The sequence below is a fragment of the Helicoverpa zea genome, chromosome 17 (assembly GCF_022581195.2).
Source record: "Helicoverpa zea isolate HzStark_Cry1AcR chromosome 17, ilHelZeax1.1, whole genome shotgun sequence".
NCBI classification, from domain to species: domain Eukaryota; kingdom Metazoa; phylum Arthropoda; class Insecta; order Lepidoptera; family Noctuidae; genus Helicoverpa; species Helicoverpa zea.
This window is the reverse complement of record NC_061468.1, coordinates 3,528,784-3,548,837: the sequence shown is the minus strand read 5'-3', so window position 1 is coordinate 3,548,837 and position 20,054 is coordinate 3,528,784. Positions and strand designations below refer to the sequence as shown.

Here is a 20,054-nt window from a genome sequence, read left to right as displayed (position 1 = left end):
TGATTCATTCTTACTCCTCTCATTCATTTTAATTTTTTGCGCTCTAGTCATGACATTAACTTCCGAAAGTTTGTCATTCATACATTTTAAGTCGCGAGAAGTCACAATCACTCTGGATAATGCATCTGCGACTACGTTATCCTTCCCTTGCACATACGTTATTTTGAAATCATACTCCTCAAGCACTAAACGAAACTTCAATAGCCTGCTAGAGGGATCTTTCATTCCAAACAGATAAATAAGTGGCTTATGGTCGGTCATTATAGTAAAATGTCTGCCATATAAATATGGTCTAAAGTATTTTACTGCCCAGACTATAGCGGTAAGTTCTTTTTGTATTGTGGGGTAGTTTAATTCTCCCTTGTTCAGTGGTCTACTAGCATAAGCTACGGGTCTTAAGTCCTTGTTGCATAACACTGCACCGATAGCTACACCTGATGCATCTGTCTGCAAGATGAATTCATTTGATTCTGAGAAGTCTGGGTATTGAAGTATGGGCGGGCTAATTAATTTCTGTTTAAGAGCGTCGAAAGACTTTTGACATTCTACTGTCCAATCAAAAATTACATTTTTTCTGCATAATCGATTTAATGGTAGTGTTATGTCAGCAAAAGATGGTACGAATTTACGATAGTAGTTGCAGAAGGCTACAAAGCGTTTCACCTCATCTACATTTTTTGGTACCGGGTAATTTTGTAAAACTATTGTCTTTTCTGGATCGGGTAACACCCCGTCTGCAGAAACTAAATGTCCAAGATATAATATCTCCTTTTTTAAAAATTGGCATTTGCTTGGATTTAATTTTAAGTTTACTTTTCTTAGTCTTTCGAGAACATCAATCAAATTTTTATTATGGGAATTTAGGTTACGCCCAAAAATAATTAGATCGTCGAGATACACAAAACATTTGTCATATGCCAGTCCCGACATAGCTATAGACATAACCCTACTAAAGTTGCTACAGGAAGTTTTAAGTCCCATAGGAAGACGCTTTAGTTGATACTGACCAGAACTAGTGGAAAAAGCAGTATATTTGCGACTATCAGGGCTTAGTTTAACCTGAAAATAACCTTGATATAGGTCTAAATGAGTGAAATAAATTGAGCCTGAGAGTGAGTCTAAAATGTCTGTGATGTTCGGTAGTGGAAACTTATCGTCAACCACTACCTCGTTAAGTTTTCTATAGTCCACTACTAAACGCCACTTTTTACAGCCTTCAGACTTTTTGGGGACTAGTAATACTGGACTGTTCCATTCGCTTGAAGACTCTTCTATTATATCGTCCTTGAGCATTTGTTTAACTTGTCTATCAATTTCAGGTTTCATTGATTGAGGCAGTCTATAGGGTTTTACATACGTGGAAGTAACGTTTGGTCTAAGTGTTATAAATTGCTCGTAGACGTTGGTGGTTGTTAACTTATCTCCTGGCAAAAAGAATAAGTCAGAATATTTTGTGCAAATTGATTCGATTGAACTCTTTTCTTCACTATTAAGATGCTTTAGTTCTAACAAGGACAGTAAAGTTTCAGCTCTATTCGCATTTGCGTTACTCTTGTCAAAAGAAAAAATATAATATTCGGTTAATAAGTTAACTTCAGGAATAAAGTTTTCTAATCTGATTTCCGTATCTGTAACGTTAAGTATTTTAACTGGAATCCTACCGTTCTTAGGCTTCACTATAGCACCTGCCAGAAAAACATCTTTCTCTATCTCTCTGGAGCAAACAACACAATCGGCATTTATATCAGTACCTAAATTCACATAATGAACCGATTCACTTCGAGCCGGTAATACTATGCAATTATTATTAACAAACGTTAATCCTGGCCTAGACGAGATAGGTAAGTAAATTAATTTACCTTCATTATTAATAACTAATATGTTGGAGGCCAAATCAACATTACAACCATAAGTAGAGAGAAAATCTAAGCCTAAAATACCAGTTGCCTGAAAGGGCAAATTTTCAAAAACATAAAATCTATGAAAAAAAACGTCATTATTTTCTGACACAAGTTTCAAGGTTACATATCCTAAGGAGTTGATCTGGCCACCTATTCCGTTGATAGTAGTACTATTATAACATATGCGTATCGAATCTGGTAATTCATTCTTTCTAATAATGGATATTGATGCTCCCGTGTCTACTAAAAAGGAATATTTTTTATCGTTACAATTAAATGTTACGAATTGACATCGTCCCTTGCAAGCTAAAATATAATGGTTAAAATCGAAAAAACTGCTTGCTATTTATATTTTGAGTATTGTCGCTCAAATTCTGGCAAACAGGACCTGGTGCTGGTTCCTGCGCGGGTTGCACAGGCTGCGCGGAAAAAATATTATTCCGCCTATAATTATTGCCTCGCCTATTGCCACGCTGGTAATATCGAGTATTGTTAAAATTTGCCTGAGAATAAGATCTACCGCGGTGTGAATTCTGAAAAGATCTTCCGTAACCCCGGTGGTTATAATTATTAAAAGAAAAGAAATTACGGCCACGTTGACCTTGACCTCTAGATCCAGTAGCAGGTGTAAACCTACCTCGACTTCTTCTGGAAAACTGCATGACGTCCAGTTTAGCGGACGTAGAGGGCGTAGACACCTCCTCGTCCTTTGCACCCTGTATGGCGTCCTTGAGGCTGTCATAGTTGCGAGCAGCCACGATGGTACTCAGCCTAGAATTTTTCAACCCATCTGAAAACTTTTTAATGGCCATTTTTTCATTTAATGGTTTTAAAACCGCGAACTTGGACGAATCTCCGTCTGCCTGCGAGATGGTCAAGTCTGTAAAAAGTTGCTCTAGCTCAGAACCGTACTCGTCAATTGACCTAAAACCTTGGTTTAGGTTTTGAATACGAGACTGAATAGCAGTAAAAGACTTTACAACTAATAAATGTTTTCTTATATCTTGTATTAGGGTGGGAACCGTGTCATAGCTTTTCGATAAACGCAGCTTAGCATTTTCGGATAAGCGACCTTTAAGCACAAATTTTACTAAGAGATTTTTTCCCGATTCGTTCAACATATCCGCATACATTTCAACAGCATCAATCAATCGTTTCGTAGTCTCTTCTTTACCGTCCATAAGAGGGATTAAATTACACGCCGTTTTTATGTCAAATTCCATTTTTAACCGACTTCAAAAAAGGAGGTTCTCAATTCGACCGTATTTTTTTTTTTTTTTTTTTTTTTTTGTATGTTTGTTACGCGATTACTCCGCCAGTTATTAATCGATTTTGATGATTCTTTTTTTGTTTGATAGGATATACTCCCGAGGTGGTCCCATAGTCATCAGGTCAGGATCTGATGATGGAAACCCTGAGAAATCGAGGGCAACCTTCGAAAGTTGTAGGCATACATAGGGTAAAAACTTGACACTCAGGTGTACGCCTAAAAGCACTATTCAACTGTGAAGATTTGGAGCTGACCTGATGATGGAGACCAGAGAGGGTCGAGGGAACTCGACAACTGAATATGTAAACTACCTCGTGTTTGGGCTTAAATTATTTGTATTGACAAGACCTTTGCAACAGTGAAGGTTTGGAGCTGACCTGATGATGGAGACCAGAGAAAGTAAGTCGAGGGAACTCGACAACTGAATATGTAAAATACCTCGTATTTGGACTTATATTCTTTGTATTGATGAGAACTTCTCACTTGTATGGATAGTGACAACTATTCGTATCACTGAAAAGCTTTAAATAAAAAACTTTTTTACAAAAAAATTAAACCGACTTCCCAAAACACTAAAAAGCAAAAAAAAACTATTTTTAGGTGCATCGGCCTAGAAGTCGGTGGCAAAATTAACTTAGTAACATCCATTAGACACCGACTTCTAGGCCGATGCACCTAAAAATAGTTTTTTTTTGCTTTTTAGTGTTTTGGGAAGTCGGTTTTGTCAATTTTTATTTCACTTGGTGGCAAATTACATAGTTCAGTTATCTTTAAAAATATACCTTTTATGTTGTCAAAAGTAGTAGATAATTGCGTCACCAACTCCGGCTTTAAATCGTGCGATAACTTAGTATATAATAATTGCGCTTTACTAAATAAATCATTAGCCTCTTTTAACTTATTCTGTGCAATTGAACCCGTAAATCTGGCTTGCCCTTTCTTTATCAAATATTTACGAATATCCACCAAATCGCCATATATTTTAATAAAATCATCTGCCATAATCTAAAAATAGAACATAAAGAAATACTAAGTTATCTTTCTAACTACTAAAATAATAATTTCCTACGATTCTTCAATTACTATCTTCCAAGAAAACAATAAGCGATAACATTACATACAAGGTGTTGATTTACATTTGTGCCATAGTTCAGGAGGAGGACATACAATACGTAAATAATCGATTGGAATTACAGTAGACGGGAAATAGCTAATATGCACTGCTTTTTTTGTCATTGTAATGTCGTAGTATTTCAGAAGTAATCCAATTTTATGAATGAAATTTATGAATAATCGTTGCGTATTCTTTGTGTTTGCGTTTGTGTGAGTGCGCAGCATGGTTTTAAGGCCAGTACCACACGCGCCAAGTTTAAATACGGCTAGATGAGTTTTCGGAATTCGGAAAAAAAATATAAAAAAAAATATTACGTACCAATTTTTTTGTTGATTTGGGTCGAGAATCATTAGCATAATTACGTCCTTGATTATGGCACGGATGCAAACCAACAGCTTGTATACGGCGCGAGGTATCGAGTTCGGTGTGTCTCCGTGCACGATTTATGAGCGTTAATGTTATAAAACTTTCAAGGTTATTTACTTAAAACACTATTTTGATTTGCTAGTTGTTTGTTAATTAAATAATGTCTCTAATGAGCATCAACAGTCATATATGAAGTAGAACACGGTTTTATTCATAGGTACCTAACTCAGCACTACTATATTATATTTTAAGCACTATCACTTTTTATTTCGCACTTACACGGGCATGTCGGTACCATCACGGGTAGCGCGTTTCTCGAAGAACACCGAGGCTTGCCTGCGACGAATGGACCTGCGGTTCATCTGCCTCTCCATCCACTTGTTATGCATCTTCTTATAAAAATGACAGAATGCGTAGCACGCGGCTGCCAGTAGTACGATCGCGATGAGCGTCAGAAGAATGTTGGTCGTGCTGATGCTGGAGTAACCGGTTCCCTGGTTTGCAGTAGCGCTGTTCTTTCCATCACCTGCTGCCGTTTGCGCAATTATGGTTTCCTCCCTTGATTGGGTAGTACCCATGTTGAAAATAATGATATTGTCACACCGATTTGAGTTGGATAAGTATATACATTTATTGTCCAAATTCACTTTATATATTGTCCATATTAAGTTGATATAGTTCTTCAAAACATCTTAAACAATTTCACTCGCGATATGACTTTGTGTGGCAGGGTCGCCATGAAGTGTCGGGTAAAATCAAAGACATGTGTCCGCGTTAACGGTCTACTTTATTGTGTCTTTTCACACTTAAATGGTACATTACAAAAGTACATTACTAAGCTTAAACATACATGCACAGGAATATAATGAAGTACTTACTTACTAGGGTACACACACTACAATGGCCAGGCTCAATATATTTTATAATAAGGGTATAATTGGAAGACAGCAATGCAAAATAAAATAAGATTATTATAGTACCCGCAGTTCAGTTTGTACGGACTCATAAATCAGCGTGAAAAAGAAAAGTGGTCCGACTAAAAATTTAGATAAATGTTTCTTTTTAATAAAAATCCAAATCGGGTTAACTGTCAGTATGCGGGTGTTAAAAACAAACATTGTTAGCTATTCAAGTTAATTCAAGTGAAATTACTTGTAATTACATGACGCGTATACTTGGCGCCTGCCGTGTTACAATTAGCACGATAATTTCACAGCTTAAATGCGTAACACACCCTTTCAAACATATTGTTGCCTACACACTAAGATTGGAGACATTTTAGCCCATTCTAACTTTGTCTCGCGGTTTCACAAAGATTACCACGTACATAAGTATGTGTATTTTCGCCACTCATGAACACTTTCTTTTTACCTGATTTTGTATATAATCCTGGCCATTTCTTTTTTAAATGACAAAATTCAAACTACCTTCCATGACGGTTTTACATTCGTTCGCCTGTTGTCTCGTGTCGCCTGCAGTTCTATACGCGCGATACAAAACACAAAATTGCGAACAAATACGTATACCAAATAATATTAGTAGCAATACTATAGTAATTATTTAGTAATCTGTGATACTACTGCCATCCATTTATGTATTCAGTAGAATGAGCACAAACTAAACGTTGATTGTATCGCTAATCCGAAATGGATGACATCGGAAACGTTTTTGTCAGTTCACCGGCTGCGGTCGGATGTGACGTCACTAGGGAACATGGCGGATATAAATCATAGCGCAAAATGGACGTAGATGTGGCAGTATTTCTGTAAATGTGTAGTAGTAGCTATACATGTAAAAATATTGAAGTTTGATTTGCCTCTAACTAAACTCATTAAGTGCCTACAATATTTTTAGAATACTAACCTTAACCACCCCGCCTTTTTTTTTAACGACGTCAAAAATCATCAAATGATCCCCTCCCGCTGTGGGTTAGCAACGGTGAGGGAGTGTCAGACTCTTACTGACTAAAAACCGTCGTGTTCCGTCATAGGCCTTTTATGTACCAGGGTCGCGGTATCTCTTTCGAACAACCCGCAGCCCCGGCAACCACCCCGCCTAGGCTGAAGTTTTTTTATTGATATTGTTATTTTATTTTCAAAGTTTATTTTAGTCTAAGTCATGATGTTTTTTGTAAGTCTGTATGGGTTTTAATTGCCTGAAAATAAAGAATATTTAATTTAATTTTAAAAGTTTAACCTAATAAATTAGGTACTATATTATCCCACCCAAAACAAAAATGTGAAAGACTGCCAAGTTCGATAATATGGGAATGCTTCGCCTATAAAAGAAGTGAGATCTGAATAAGTACCAAGTTCCATACACATACCTCAGTTAAAAATAGTTACTTTTTAATGATGTTACTTGGCAAGTTTTCATACACCGTTATAAACCTACTAAACGCAATGAATCAAGTATTTAATTTTCTATTAAAACTTGCCAAGTAACATCATTAAAAAGCAACTATTTTTAACTGAGGTATGTGTATGGAATATATAATATAAATATACCTACTAATATACCTACCTAAGTTGATGAAAAACTCAAGAAGTAAAAACAATAAAGTTAAAGTTCAAAAATTATACACAAGCTAAAAATTACCCTAGAATAATTCGCTATCCTCAATTTAGTGCTATGCAACCCAATTTTATGGAAGCGAACAAAAAGCCGGGCTTCGTGCATCCATTTAATATGTTTTCCTAAGTAATGCAATTTGTGCAGCGGCGATATAAATTAGTACGGGGGCATATAAACACTGCAGTGTTGGATGTACATAGTACATAGTTATCTATACTAATATTATAAAGAGGAAAACTTTGTTTGTTTGTTGGGTTGTAATGAATAGGCTCAAAAACTACTGGACAGTTTTTAAAAATTCTTCCACCATTCGGAAGCTACATTATCCACCAGTAACATAGACTATATTTTATCCCGGTACGGGCAGTAGTTACCACGGGACGCGGGTGAAACCGCGGGAAAACGGCTAGTGAGCAAATAAAGTTGCAAATTCATGTGATAAAATCGGGGAATTCAAAACATAATACCTAAAGAAAAAAGGATAAAAATGATAGCTGTAGCAAGAACTACTTACTTCTCGCGCTTGGATACAAACAATACTCATATGATACTTTTTTGCTGTATATAAGGTACATATCTGAAGTTTTCATCAAACCTATTCATCAATTTTTGTGTGAAATAGTCACAAAAATCCACACCACGCACTCGATAGAAAAACTTAAACATGTATGGCCTTACTACAAAAACTTTAACCACTGTTTTACACTTGTCTAAAAAAAATGTGGCTCCAAAATGAACCATATGTCAACGTCATAATTTGACATTTTTTTAGACAAGTCTTAAACTGACGTTAAAAAGTTTTTGTGGTAAGACGGGTGTTGTGTGAACTACAGGTATTAATTTTCCGTTCACATGAATGAATGCCACCTTTAACTATAAACTCCTAAAAGTTTTAACAGCTTTCCTACCTACACTTTGTAAATAATATCCCCGCTTAAAACTATTGGATACTTTGTCAAAACTGGGCCAGCGAGAAAACAGTGGGATAACTGAAGAAAATTCATACTTGTGATATAAGTTTACAGTCGAGTTTTGTGTTCCTACCAAAATACATTTTATGCATACGATGTTGTATGGATAAATTAAAGAAAAATTGAACATTAAAAGAATAGAAAATAAGATAGACCAACATAAATATATACAACAACAATAATATAATATATCGGGTGTGTCGTTCATAATCACATTAAATGAAATGTGTTTATATACTGGTTAATATATGTCGATTAACAGAAATATACGTAAAAATAAAAAAAAGAATTTTTCAAACAAAGTAATTAGAATAAAAATGTGCGAAAATTAGAACACCATATAAAAGTCAGTCATTACAAACAACTGAAATTCTCCCTTGAAAACTGACAGCTGTCAACTGAGCAAAACATACGATACTCCTAACTTTATCTCTGCTTTACACATGATGTTGTAAATTATAAAAACGAAAAATGACTCCTGTGGTTAAACCACTGAATGGATTAGGTTATTTTTTTTACAATTCGCCATAGAATATCATAAAGTATATGTGATAGGATTTAATGAGATTATGAACGACACACTCTGTATATGGTAACAAGATTTACCAACATAAATATATTTTCATAATGACCCTACATATAAATATGCTTAAACCAGCTTCCGCCATTGGTTTCACCGTAGTCCGGTTGAAACTACTTACTCAATAAAATGTACCGGCTTCCTCACTTTTCTCGATAAAAGGGCTATCTTACACTCAAGGAATAGTTGAATTGGTGCAGTCATTCCGACATGAGATTGTTATAGCATTATTTAGCTTACAGCCAGTTTCTTCATCAAAAGTTAAAGCCAAAGTAAAAGTCAAAGTAATGTCTAAAGTAAAAGCAACGGTCAAATTCAATTTTTCTATTAGTTTTGCTGTCACTTTAGCCTTGAAAAAACGAACGACCGTTACTTTTACTTTAGACATTACTTTAACTTTAACTTTTGATGAAGAAACTGGCCGTTAGTCTTTATTTTGTAGCATTAAAACATTAATTTTGATACGAAAATGTAAGAATTGCCTCCGAGGTTTGGTAGCTGAGAGACCCGATAACATACCAACCTCGAGTATCGTCTATCACTCCAAGAAAAAAATGCCTTACCATTTTTAACACTATTTACTTTTCTGGCCACGTAGTATATAAACTATTTATTTGAATTAGACACCCGACGTTGGACCAAACGTGTTTGAAATAGGATTGTCAGCCCGACAATGCATACTAGACGAAACGGGAAATAACCAGTATAGTAAGACCCCTGATTTCAAACTGGCATTCCCTTCTATGGTCCGTGGTTGGAGCAACAGTGGGGGGGTGCAGGGGTCAGGTAAAACTGGTGGTGTTGTATAGAACCGCTTTGTTAGCTCGTGCATATCACAGGGGTAGTATGCGTTAGAATAAACACAAGTAGCTTTCATTTTGATTTAATCCAAGTTTCCTACTTAGTTTTTGTTTTTTTTTTAGGGTAATGTCTTCCATCATTTAAATAAGTACATAATTTATTGGTGACACTGTTATGATAACACAACATAAGCAAGAAATATTTTAGCCGGAAATAAAACAAAAATGTGAAGGAAAACTGGACTGTAAAGCTTGAAATCACCAACCCGCATAGAGCAAGCGTGGTGATTAACGCTCAATCCTTCTCCATGAGATAGCCTGTGCCCAGTAGTGATGAGTAGTGGAACGATAAAAAGGCGGTGACGAAATAAAACATAGGAGTTTAAACTAAAATCCAACTTCTTAATTTATCACAGTAAAACACAATAAGTTAAAATCATATAACTCAATAATTCCGCCAGTCATTCAATCTAATAGCCATGGTGTTTGTAACCCCCGTGGTGGTGGTGACTGTGTCCTCCGTGGCCTTCAGAGCCATGATCGCTGTGACCTTCAGACCCATGGCCAACCCCGCAGCCGCTGCTAGGACCTTGTCCCCCAAACCCACCTTGAGGTCCAGGTCCGCCAAAACCACCCTGGCCAGGTCCGAAGCTACCAGGACCTCCCGGTCCAAATCCCTGGTTGGCTCCCGAAGGAATGTTAGATCCGTGCTGGGGGAATCCTTGTGTGCCTTGTCCGAAGCTAGGTCCGCTTTGTCCAAATCCACCTTGGGGTCCACCTTGGGGACTGCCGAAACCGCCTTGGGGATTGGCAAAACCGCCTTGGGAACTACTGTAACCCTGGTGGCTGCCGAAACTAGCCTCGTTGCCGCCGAATCCACCCTTGCTGCCTCCATAACCACCTTGGTTGCCGCCGTAACCACCTCCACCGTAGTGAGGGAATCCTATTGATAGAGCAGAAAGTATGATCATCTTACTCGTACTGGTATCACAATGGTTACTAATGTTAAGAGATATTGTACTGAGAACTGAGCTTAATTTACTTATTATAATACCAACCTAATTAAAAATCTATACTAATATGATAAAGAGCAAAACTTTGTTTGTTTGTTTGTTTGGTTGTAATGGATAAACTCAAAAACTACTGCACCGATTTTAAATATTCTTTCACCATTAGAAAGCTACTGCGAGTAACATAGGCTATATTTTATCCCGGTGCGGGCAGTAGCTCCTACGGGACGCGGGTGAAACCGCGGGAAAAAGGCTAGTATATAATAATTATATTCCTTACTTAATATTATTATGTGGCACTTACACGCCAAAGTTACAGAACCGAATTATATGAAAGTTATAGGTACAGGCAGAATAGAGCTTGAGAAAGGACATGAGCTACTTTTTACCAGATAGCTGGAAGCGGGTGGAACTGTAGGGAAATAGTAATAAATAAAACTTACCGTAGCAGGTTACAGCCAATGCCAGGACTAAACAAGCGACCTGAAAGATAAAGAAATAATTTCAGATCAATAATTGTGAGTAGAATCACGTATCGATCTCTTATTACCAGTCACTCTATAATACTGTCGTAAATCTATTAAATAGCTCTAGTCTTTTCATTTAATAGATTACAAGCCTTATGAAAAATAGTTATCGTTTAAATATACTTATTAAATTGATATTTAATATTTGCACTTTTCACAACATAAAAACTCACTTTGAAAGCCATATTGTTTTGTTCAAACAGGGATTAACGAATAGCACGATAGTTTCACAGTATATGTCGAATTGTTTTGAAATGTCATCTTATATACAACTTTCTTATCTAAATCGTCTGACCTCTCAGATGTTCTGAGAATAAATTAATACGATACAATTATAAATCCACTAGCCGATACCCGGGGTTTTGCCCGATCCGGAGAGGCCTACTTCACGAACTCGAATATGAAATAGCCTTCCTCTATGACTGGGCTACTGAAAGTAGCCTCTGAGATTATTGCGATCAATCAAACAAACTCTTGAACTTTATAATACATATTAGCAATTAACTGTTGTAGCCACTAACGAAAACGAAAGAAACCAATTTTCTACAAATATGTATATGATGTTTATTCCTTAATGCAAAAACTGCCGAATGGATGTTGACAGTTAGCAGTTATATAGATTATATATATGTTTCCTATATCATATACCTAGTATAGGCTAGTTTATCTGGGTGCGGACGTAGTGCCCTCGAAAAGCGGGTAAAACCACTGGCAGAATCTATTAAATATATACTTACGATCAAGACCCAGACGATGAGTCCCTTATCGTCTCGGGAATATTTATTTACAAACAAGTTTGTACCTAAAACCATTATCTCTCGATTCATTGAAGTTCTTGTCATAAACGGTAAAAAATAGATAACATAAACAGGAAAATCTCCTCAAAACTCATCAACAATAACCACTTGAGGCCTGACGCCTCAGAATTATACTTACCTACTCTCGACAGTCCGGGATCGTACGCTACGAGACCATTGCGTCTCGCCAAATCATATAATGGCAAAGAAAGAGACGATATAGAAGAAAGCTCGTTTAATAATTAATGTGGAAATAAAAACAGTAAAATCCAGTAACCTCAAATAGTAATAATGGCGTCCACGGCCGATTCGGCCACGGCGGCTGTTCTCATTTAAGGAGATCAGCCAGCTGCGCAGGACATATTATAGTGCACGAGCATTTGTGCAAACACAGGTGCAATCCCTATTCCTTCACTCTCATAGCCCGATGGGACGGCAATCCGACACGACCGGAGAGAGATCGCAGGACCGACATTTACGTGCTCTCCGATGCACGGGTGAATCAATCACCAACTTCCAGACTATGGGCTGCTTTGTGAAAGTTTAAGAAAACCCGCAAAGCGATTTCGGCCCGACCCTCGAGCACAGCAGCCGCGCTTGCGACCACTAGACCAACCAGGCAATCTCAAATAATACCTATAGTACGGTTAACATTTCTAAAAGTTGCATAAAGAAAGTTTACTCGGTAGTATGACGATTTATGTAAGCCCAGCCAACATAATATGTACTTTTGTATTGTTCTTAGGGATTGTTCATTCATTGATGTTACATTTTGATTATTTTGCATTGGTTCTGGTCCTATCGGTCCTGTTCCTGATCTCTCTCCGGTCGTGTCGGATTGAACTATGAGAGTGTAGAATAGGGAGTGCACCCGTGTCTGCAGATATGCTTGTGTACTATAAATGTCCTAATCTGATTATTTTTTATCATTTAGGTAACTTAAGGTTACTTCTAATGCAACTAAACCCTGGACTTTTTAGACTCTTTACAGGCAAGGATTCAATCGGAATCATTTACAATGAAAACCGAATTACGAAAACTTCTTAGGACAGTTCTCAAAATTGAAGTAATCAGCCTTAGTAGCCCATAATAAAAAAAGATTAAACATGATGAAATATTATTTCACCTATCTACATATTTTTAAGATAACCTATCGCATTAAAGGTGCTATCCATTGATCCGCAAATAAAAGAAAAAGTATTTGTAAACAAATATTTATTTATCACAGTCAAATATAATTACTCAAGAATTTCATCAATCAATCAAGTAACAATGAATCTAGTAGCCATGTGCTTTGTAACCTCCGTGGTGGCCGCTGTGACCTCCGTAGCCTCCTGAGCCTCCAGACCCGAAGCCACTGTTACCACTTGGTCCTCCAAATCCCCCGCTGCTGCCATGAGATCCAGGTCCCCCGAAACCACCCTGGCCGGGACCGAAGGCTCCCGAAGGAATGTTTGATCCGTGCTGGGGCAATCCCTGTGTGCCTTGACCGAAGCTAGGTCCGCTTTGTCCAAATCCACCTTGGGGGCCGCCAAAACCGCCTTGGGGACTGTTGAAACCGCCTTGGGGTCCACCGAAGCCGCCTTGGGGGCCACCGAAACCGCCCTGGGAGCCACCACCATAACCGCCTTGGGAACCGCCACCATAACCACCTTGGTTACCGCCGTAACCACCTTGGTTGCCGCCGAAACCGCCTTGGTTGCCGCCGTAACCACCCTTGCTACCACCGTAACCACCGCCGCTGTAGTGAGGGAATCCTGCGAAAATATCAACTTACATAAGTCCCGTGGTTGTTGATGGCGTATATTTTAAATTGACTATAATATTATGTGTTCTTTCAATTTACACACATTTTAAAACTAAAATGCTACCTATGAGATGAGATCATCAACATAAGACGATATTATTGACCCAGTTTGTAATCGTAAGTTCAATGTATAGTAGGTACCTATCATAGTAAATTATTATTGCACAATCATTAAACAGTTATCCCGTTTATATCTATGGAAATAACCACTGATTTTACTCATGGAACTACTTTATTTTTCACATCCATGACAAAATAATTGTATGACACAGTGGGTACCTCACAAATGCATTCATCGAAAAATGTTCACATTGGAACTAAGAACTTCAGCACAAAACGAAACTGGTCTAAGCGCTCCAAATAATAGAGAGAGAGATTAAAACAAAAGAAAAAAACAGTTGGCTGCCGAAGGGAAGAAGACAATGTTTGAGTATGAAATATATACCTATTTTTTGAGTACAACTTACCGTAGCAGGCTAAAGCCAGCGACAGGACTAAGCAAGCGATCTGAAAAAGAAAGAAATTAATTACTTAGATCATTTATAATTTGTACAGCCACCACTATTCACGAAAACTAAAATCAATTTAAAATTCATTTAACAATAATAACACTTTCATTAGGTATTATAATCAATTTTAATTATACTTTAATATTTTCATTATAGTTCAATTATTTTTATTATATATTCACAAAATTTGAATTTTCACGAAAATACTCACTTTGAAAGCCATATTGTACAAACAGGGTTTAACGAATAGACAGATAGTTTCGAACTGTGTGTCAAATTGTTTTGAAACATTATCTTATATACAGGTTTGTTATCTAAACCGCCTGACCCCGCAGATGTACTGAGAATAACACTCGCTGCTTCCCTTGGTTTCGTCTGATATGGGATCATATCTAACTATATGCTCCACGCACACGATAAAAGTAGGAAGTTTTACAGCTAGATTAAAAAAAAAAGTGTTTTAGATCAGTTGGTAAACGACAGAGATATGGGCAACCAAACAAATAGAAATGCTAACATCCGAATTATTATCTCTTTCTTGGGAAGTCGGTTGATAAATAGATTATAGAATGCGACCAACCATGTCATCGCCGTAATGTTTATTTACACCTAAATTTTTTCCGCGGTTTCACTCTCGTCTCATGGGAACCACTGCCCGAATGCGGATAAAATATAGCCTGGCTATTTTACTGCTATATTACTCGAGGATAATGGACCTCTAGGTAGCTAGTACGAAACTGCTTACAGACTACGTTTGCACTTACAATTCGTGCCAAATAAGTTTACGTATGAAGACAATCATTTTACTCCATGCGCATTTTGTTCATACTGTTGAAAAGCTGCCAGACACTGCACGTGCGTAAGGTGTCAAATGGCTAACTTCTTATAAGTGTTTCCAGCCAGTAAGTCTGACACCAGTCTATCCAAGGGGTATCGGGTTGCCCGGGTAACTGGGTTGAGGAGGTCAGATAGGCAGTCGCTTCTTGTAAAGCACTGGTACTCAACTGAATCCGGTTAGACTGGAAGCCGACCCCAACATGATTGGGAAAAAGGCTCTGTCAAGTGCCAGTACCTAGTAATGGCAGCCTCAGTGTGTACATAGAGGCAGTAGGTAAGGGAGTAGGTACATTGGCTTAAGAAGTATGTAGGAGGAGTAGGTACCCATAGGTATTTGTAGTTCAGAAACAGACTGCTTTACTTAAAGTACATATTTTCTGTGGTAGGGTAAGCTTCATGTAAAGAGAAAGCTTTGATAAGCAGGAATGACTGATAGACTTAGATAGTAATTTATCCATCTATTTACTATCTACGATCAATTTATATGTGTACGAAGTCGTTAAGAAAAGGCTAGTTGAAATAATTCAATAGATCTTGTATAATCATGCGCCAGTGTACCTACCTATTCACAAATACACTCCTTACGATTTGTTCCAGCGTTCTTTTTACATGACGAGCAGTACATATATCTGTTATTACGTCATCATAATAATAATGGCGTCTATGGCCGATTTCGGCCACTGATTTTCGGCGCCTGTTCTCATATGAGGAGATCAGCCAGCTGCGCAGGACATATTATAGTGCACGAGCATTTGCGCAGACACAGGTGCACTCCCTATTCCTTCACTCTCATAACCCGATGGGACGGCAAGCCGACACGACCGGAAAGAGATCAGGCGCAGGACCGACATTTACGTGCACGATGCACGGGTGAATCAATCACCAACTTCCAGACTACGGGCTGGTTTGTGCAAGTTTTAGAAAACCCACAAAGCGATTTCGCCCCGACCCGGGAATGGAACCCGATACCTCGGGTACAGCAGTTGCACTTGCGACCACTAGACCAACGAGGCAGTGGAAGTAGAATTATGTCATGTACTGTACTAAATCAATGAATCAGAACAAGTGAACTAAAAAAAACATCAAGCCATATTCGTTAAGATAACCCCACACTTAAGTAGGTATAAAGGTGACATCAGCCATCCCAATCATCTTTATCCGTAAATAAAAAAAAAGTATTGGTAAACAAAATTCAAGTCGTTTATTAATCACAGTAAAACCTATTACATAACAATTCCATCAGTCAATCAGTTCTTTTTTAAATTATCTAGTAGCCATGTTGTTGGTAGCCTCCTTGGTGACCATGGCCCCCGTGGCCGCTGTGGCCTCCAGACCCGAAGCCACTGTTACCTCCTCCGAAACCACCCTGACCTTGTCCTTGCCCGAAGCCTTGTTGTCCATGTCCACCCTGTCCGAATCCTTGGTCACCGTGTTGTCCTCCGAAGCCACTCTGGCCCTGGGGCCCGCCAAAACCACCCTGGCCCCCTTGGCCTCCGCCGAAACCACTTTGACCGCCCTGATGTCCGCCGAAACCACCCTGGCTGCCTTGGTTGCCGCCGAAACCACCTTGGCCGCCGCCGTAGCCTCCTTGGCCGCCTCCGTAACCTTGGTTACCGCCGCCGTAGTGAGGGGATCCTGGATAGACAGAATAGAAAATAAATATTAAGTACCTATGCAGTTTAATTTACTCGTGTGTATGCGTTATTATTGGATGGTAAAAAGTATTGCGAATTAACAAAAAATTGTGTGAAAAGTAAAAAATAATTGGTCATTTTCCAATCCATTGTCCAATGAACTGCCTTTACATTGATATATAAGCTGTTAAAACTTAAAAATTGTATAAAAGCTTTAATTAAAGTATTTCATTTAATGTTTCTTTAAAATCACATTTTCCAAGCACATCTAGGTTATTACATGAACTAATGTATTGTGTTACTACAAGATTATTGCAGCAATAACATTTAAAACAACCACAATAAGCAGTAAGTACAAACGTTATCACTAATATGCATATCTAGAATGTCTACGTAATACAATTAATTAATTTTACGATCTCAAGTGCAGAGGTTATCTCTCATACTGCAATAATATTAGAAGTAAAAAGCATTCACTTATCTATAGGAAAAGTTTTATGCTAGATACGGCTTGTGCTATTTTGGCTATCGGGAGAACCATTCGCCATGTTTGTTTTATGGTCTTATATATTATTTTAATTAGTTTCCTAAATTTTAGGTACTGAAGACTGAACACAGCTCGTCACTATCCTATTGTATGGATGTTTGTTCCTCTTAGACGCAAAACAACCAAATGGATTTTAATGTAGCTTATATACCAGAATATCACGTAGGCTACTATTAGACCATGAGCGGGAACGAGTTCTCTTGGGATACGGGTGAAACCACGGCAATAAATATGACTTACCGTAGCAGGCTACAGCCAGTGCCAGGACCAAGCAAGCGATCTGTAAAAGGAAGAAAATCATTATAAGTCAATAGCAGAAAGAGTTATTAAACTGTTTTAATTTAAACTGTTCTTAGCACAATGTGAGAAGTCAAGTTCACTAAGCACAACGATTTAGAATAAGCATAGTATGATAAACGAACAATTTTAGAGACTAATAATTATAAATTGACTACAGACATTCCTTAGATAATTTACATGTAAAACACTACTGACATTGTCGATCTAAGTTAGAGCTTCTTATTCGACAACACTAATAAAATTAAACACCTCGTATGAACGAAGTTTAGAAGTAACTATGATTAAATATTTTTTCATTGAATAGTCGTTTAATGGGAAGAATTTTAACACATAATCAATTATTTACTTGTTTTATTTAAAAACGTGAATTTTAAGAGACTCGATCATGTTAAGTAGGAACACTTATTCACGGAAAAACACAGAAATACTCACTTTGAAAGCCATGTTGTTCAAACAGAGATTAACGAATAGAACGATAGTTTCAAACTTTATATCGAATACTTTTGGAATGTTACCTTATATACCATTTACTTATCTATATCGGCTGACCCCACGGAGACGTTCTCAGAACAAAATTAATAATATTATGTATACAACCATGAATACATGTGACCATATTCCCTTATCGTCGCGTGAATATTTATTTACAAATAAATCCGTTCTTAAAACATTATCTTTGGTTCCGTTAAAGTTCTTGACAAAAACATACATAAACCTTTGACAAAAATTCTTGTTCTACGAACCGATGTTGTTTAGAAGTGATAAATAACAGGAAAACATCTAAACATTGGTTAGGATATAAAACATAAATATCATCATCAAAAATATCAATAAAGATCCCGGAAAACTAATTAAAAATCCCTAAATAAACAAACAGTTATACATATAACATTATTTCAATCAAGTAAATATCAATTTAGTTTGACTATTCTATATTTTTTAAGTTACCTTAATACTTTGTGTGTTTGATGACTACAAAATGTCGACGATAACGCCTGGCCTAAAACGTGGAATTTTAAGAAAATTAGAGAATCATTGTTTCGGGTCATCGGGTCAGCTTCACCCGGGTAGACTGGAAGCGGACACTAATATACTTATGTAGTTAGAATAAGACTAGGCAGATGATGAATAGGATTATATTACCAACAGTCAAAGGAGATCACATATTAGTAGATTACTCTAGTACCTAGAGTGAAAGCTAGGTTGAGCTGCAGGCCCAACTTACGATACAACCTTGAAATTTGCTTTTGCTAATTTGCTTTAGTTCACATTGCGTGTATTCGGCCAGAAAGCCAGAAGAGATGTCCCATCCTACGTCACGAGGAAAACCTATTTAGTAAATAAATAAATCAAGCCAATTCCCCGTCCTTGTGAATTGCTAACTGTGAAACATTCGGTCGGCTAAGACCTTGACTTCGTAAACTAACTTTTCCAATATATTTCATTATCTTTTCCTGCTTTTGAAAGTTACACCCAACAAGTACAAGTATATTTATATAGTGCTTCCTACATTCTTATCTTTCTGCTGTTTACGATTTTAGTATTGGAAGATTTTAGCTTTTACATTATATTTGAAACTTTTTTATGCTGTGGGAAATCGTCAAATGACCCCTCCCGCTGTGGTTGCAGCGTGAGGGTCAGGCTCTTGCTGACTAAAACCCACCAAGTTCTTTCTTAAGCCCTTTGTGTAGGGCCGGGACCGCGGTAACGATTTCAAACAATCACTGCAATATTTTTATATAGGGCATCGCAATTTTTTTTTCTGGTTAACCACAGTGCCAGCGTGCAATTCTTTTACCAAAAAGGTTTGTTTGTCGAACTGTCACAGACACTGCCTCTGTTGATTGATTGTAAAATAACACAGGCCGGTTTTTTTTTTCAAAATAAGAATTAGACCTTTGAAATGTCATATCTGGTTTGAAATGCGAGATGCTTTTTCAAAATTCGAATGTTTTACTTACCTATAACTTTGACTAGGAAGATCAATAAATGTGACTTCCTAATTTTATATATTTACTTCATATTTTATTGCTGTTCACTAGAAACCCAAAAACAACAGGTTTCAATACATTCATTTATTCCAATCTCGGTAGCCTACTATTCAAAGTGAAAAACTGTCTAAGAAGCAAAGAAAAGTCAAAAGAAAAGAAAAAAGTGAACTTTTAAGAAAATTAGAATTTCTTTCCATTTAATAATTTGATTCGATAATCGGAAGTGAGCTTCAATAGTTTCTGCAAAATCGTCAATCTATTTAAATGGCTTCGCAATCGGGTGAGTGCTTTTTTAAATTAAAATAAAATGTTCACTTTTAATCTGTCGACGACGTACATAATTGCAGTGTTTGGTAGGAAAAAAAAATATTATACACATCAAAATATGGAATTATCTTTAAAATAGAGGAGAATAAGTAGAATAAAATAAAGATAAGAAGTCAATTCTCCAATGGCTTCATTTTGATGAAACACACACGGCTGATTCATTCGATTTTCAAAGAATAATACAATCAGTGT

At 37.2% G+C, this 20,054-nt stretch overlaps 3 protein-coding genes across 3 annotated transcripts; all 3 read right to left on the bottom strand.

The window, feature by feature from the left end:
* Nucleotides 1–9,957: 9,957 nt before the first annotated feature.
* On the bottom strand, nt 9,958–11,371 carry LOC124638409 (glycine-rich cell wall structural protein 1.8-like). The gene is made up of 3 exons (XM_047175365.1): nt 11,287–11,371; nt 11,030–11,069; nt 9,958–10,519 (listed from the first exon to the last, which is right to left on the bottom strand). Exons 1-3 carry the CDS (start codon nt 11,296–11,298, stop codon nt 10,047–10,049), a joined length of 525 nt encoding a protein of 174 aa, XP_047031321.1. The 5' UTR covers nt 11,299–11,371; the 3' UTR covers nt 9,958–10,046.
* Nucleotides 11,372–13,108: 1,737 nt separating this feature from the next.
* Nucleotides 13,109–14,499, bottom strand: LOC124638408 (glycine-rich RNA-binding protein 3, mitochondrial-like). The gene is made up of 3 exons (XM_047175363.1): nt 14,438–14,499; nt 14,185–14,224; nt 13,109–13,667 (listed from the first exon to the last, which is right to left on the bottom strand). Exons 1-3 carry the CDS (start codon nt 14,447–14,449, stop codon nt 13,189–13,191), a joined length of 531 nt encoding a protein of 176 aa, XP_047031319.1. The 5' UTR covers nt 14,450–14,499; the 3' UTR covers nt 13,109–13,188.
* Nucleotides 14,500–16,241: 1,742 nt separating this feature from the next.
* Nucleotides 16,242–18,091, bottom strand: LOC124638410 (glycine-rich cell wall structural protein-like). Its single transcript, XM_047175366.1, has 3 exons — nt 17,977–18,091; nt 17,485–17,524; nt 16,242–16,698 (listed from the first exon to the last, which is right to left on the bottom strand). Exons 1-3 carry the CDS (start codon nt 17,986–17,988, stop codon nt 16,331–16,333), a joined length of 420 nt encoding a protein of 139 aa, XP_047031322.1. The 5' UTR covers nt 17,989–18,091; the 3' UTR covers nt 16,242–16,330.
* Nucleotides 18,092–20,054: the final 1,963 nt, after the last annotated feature.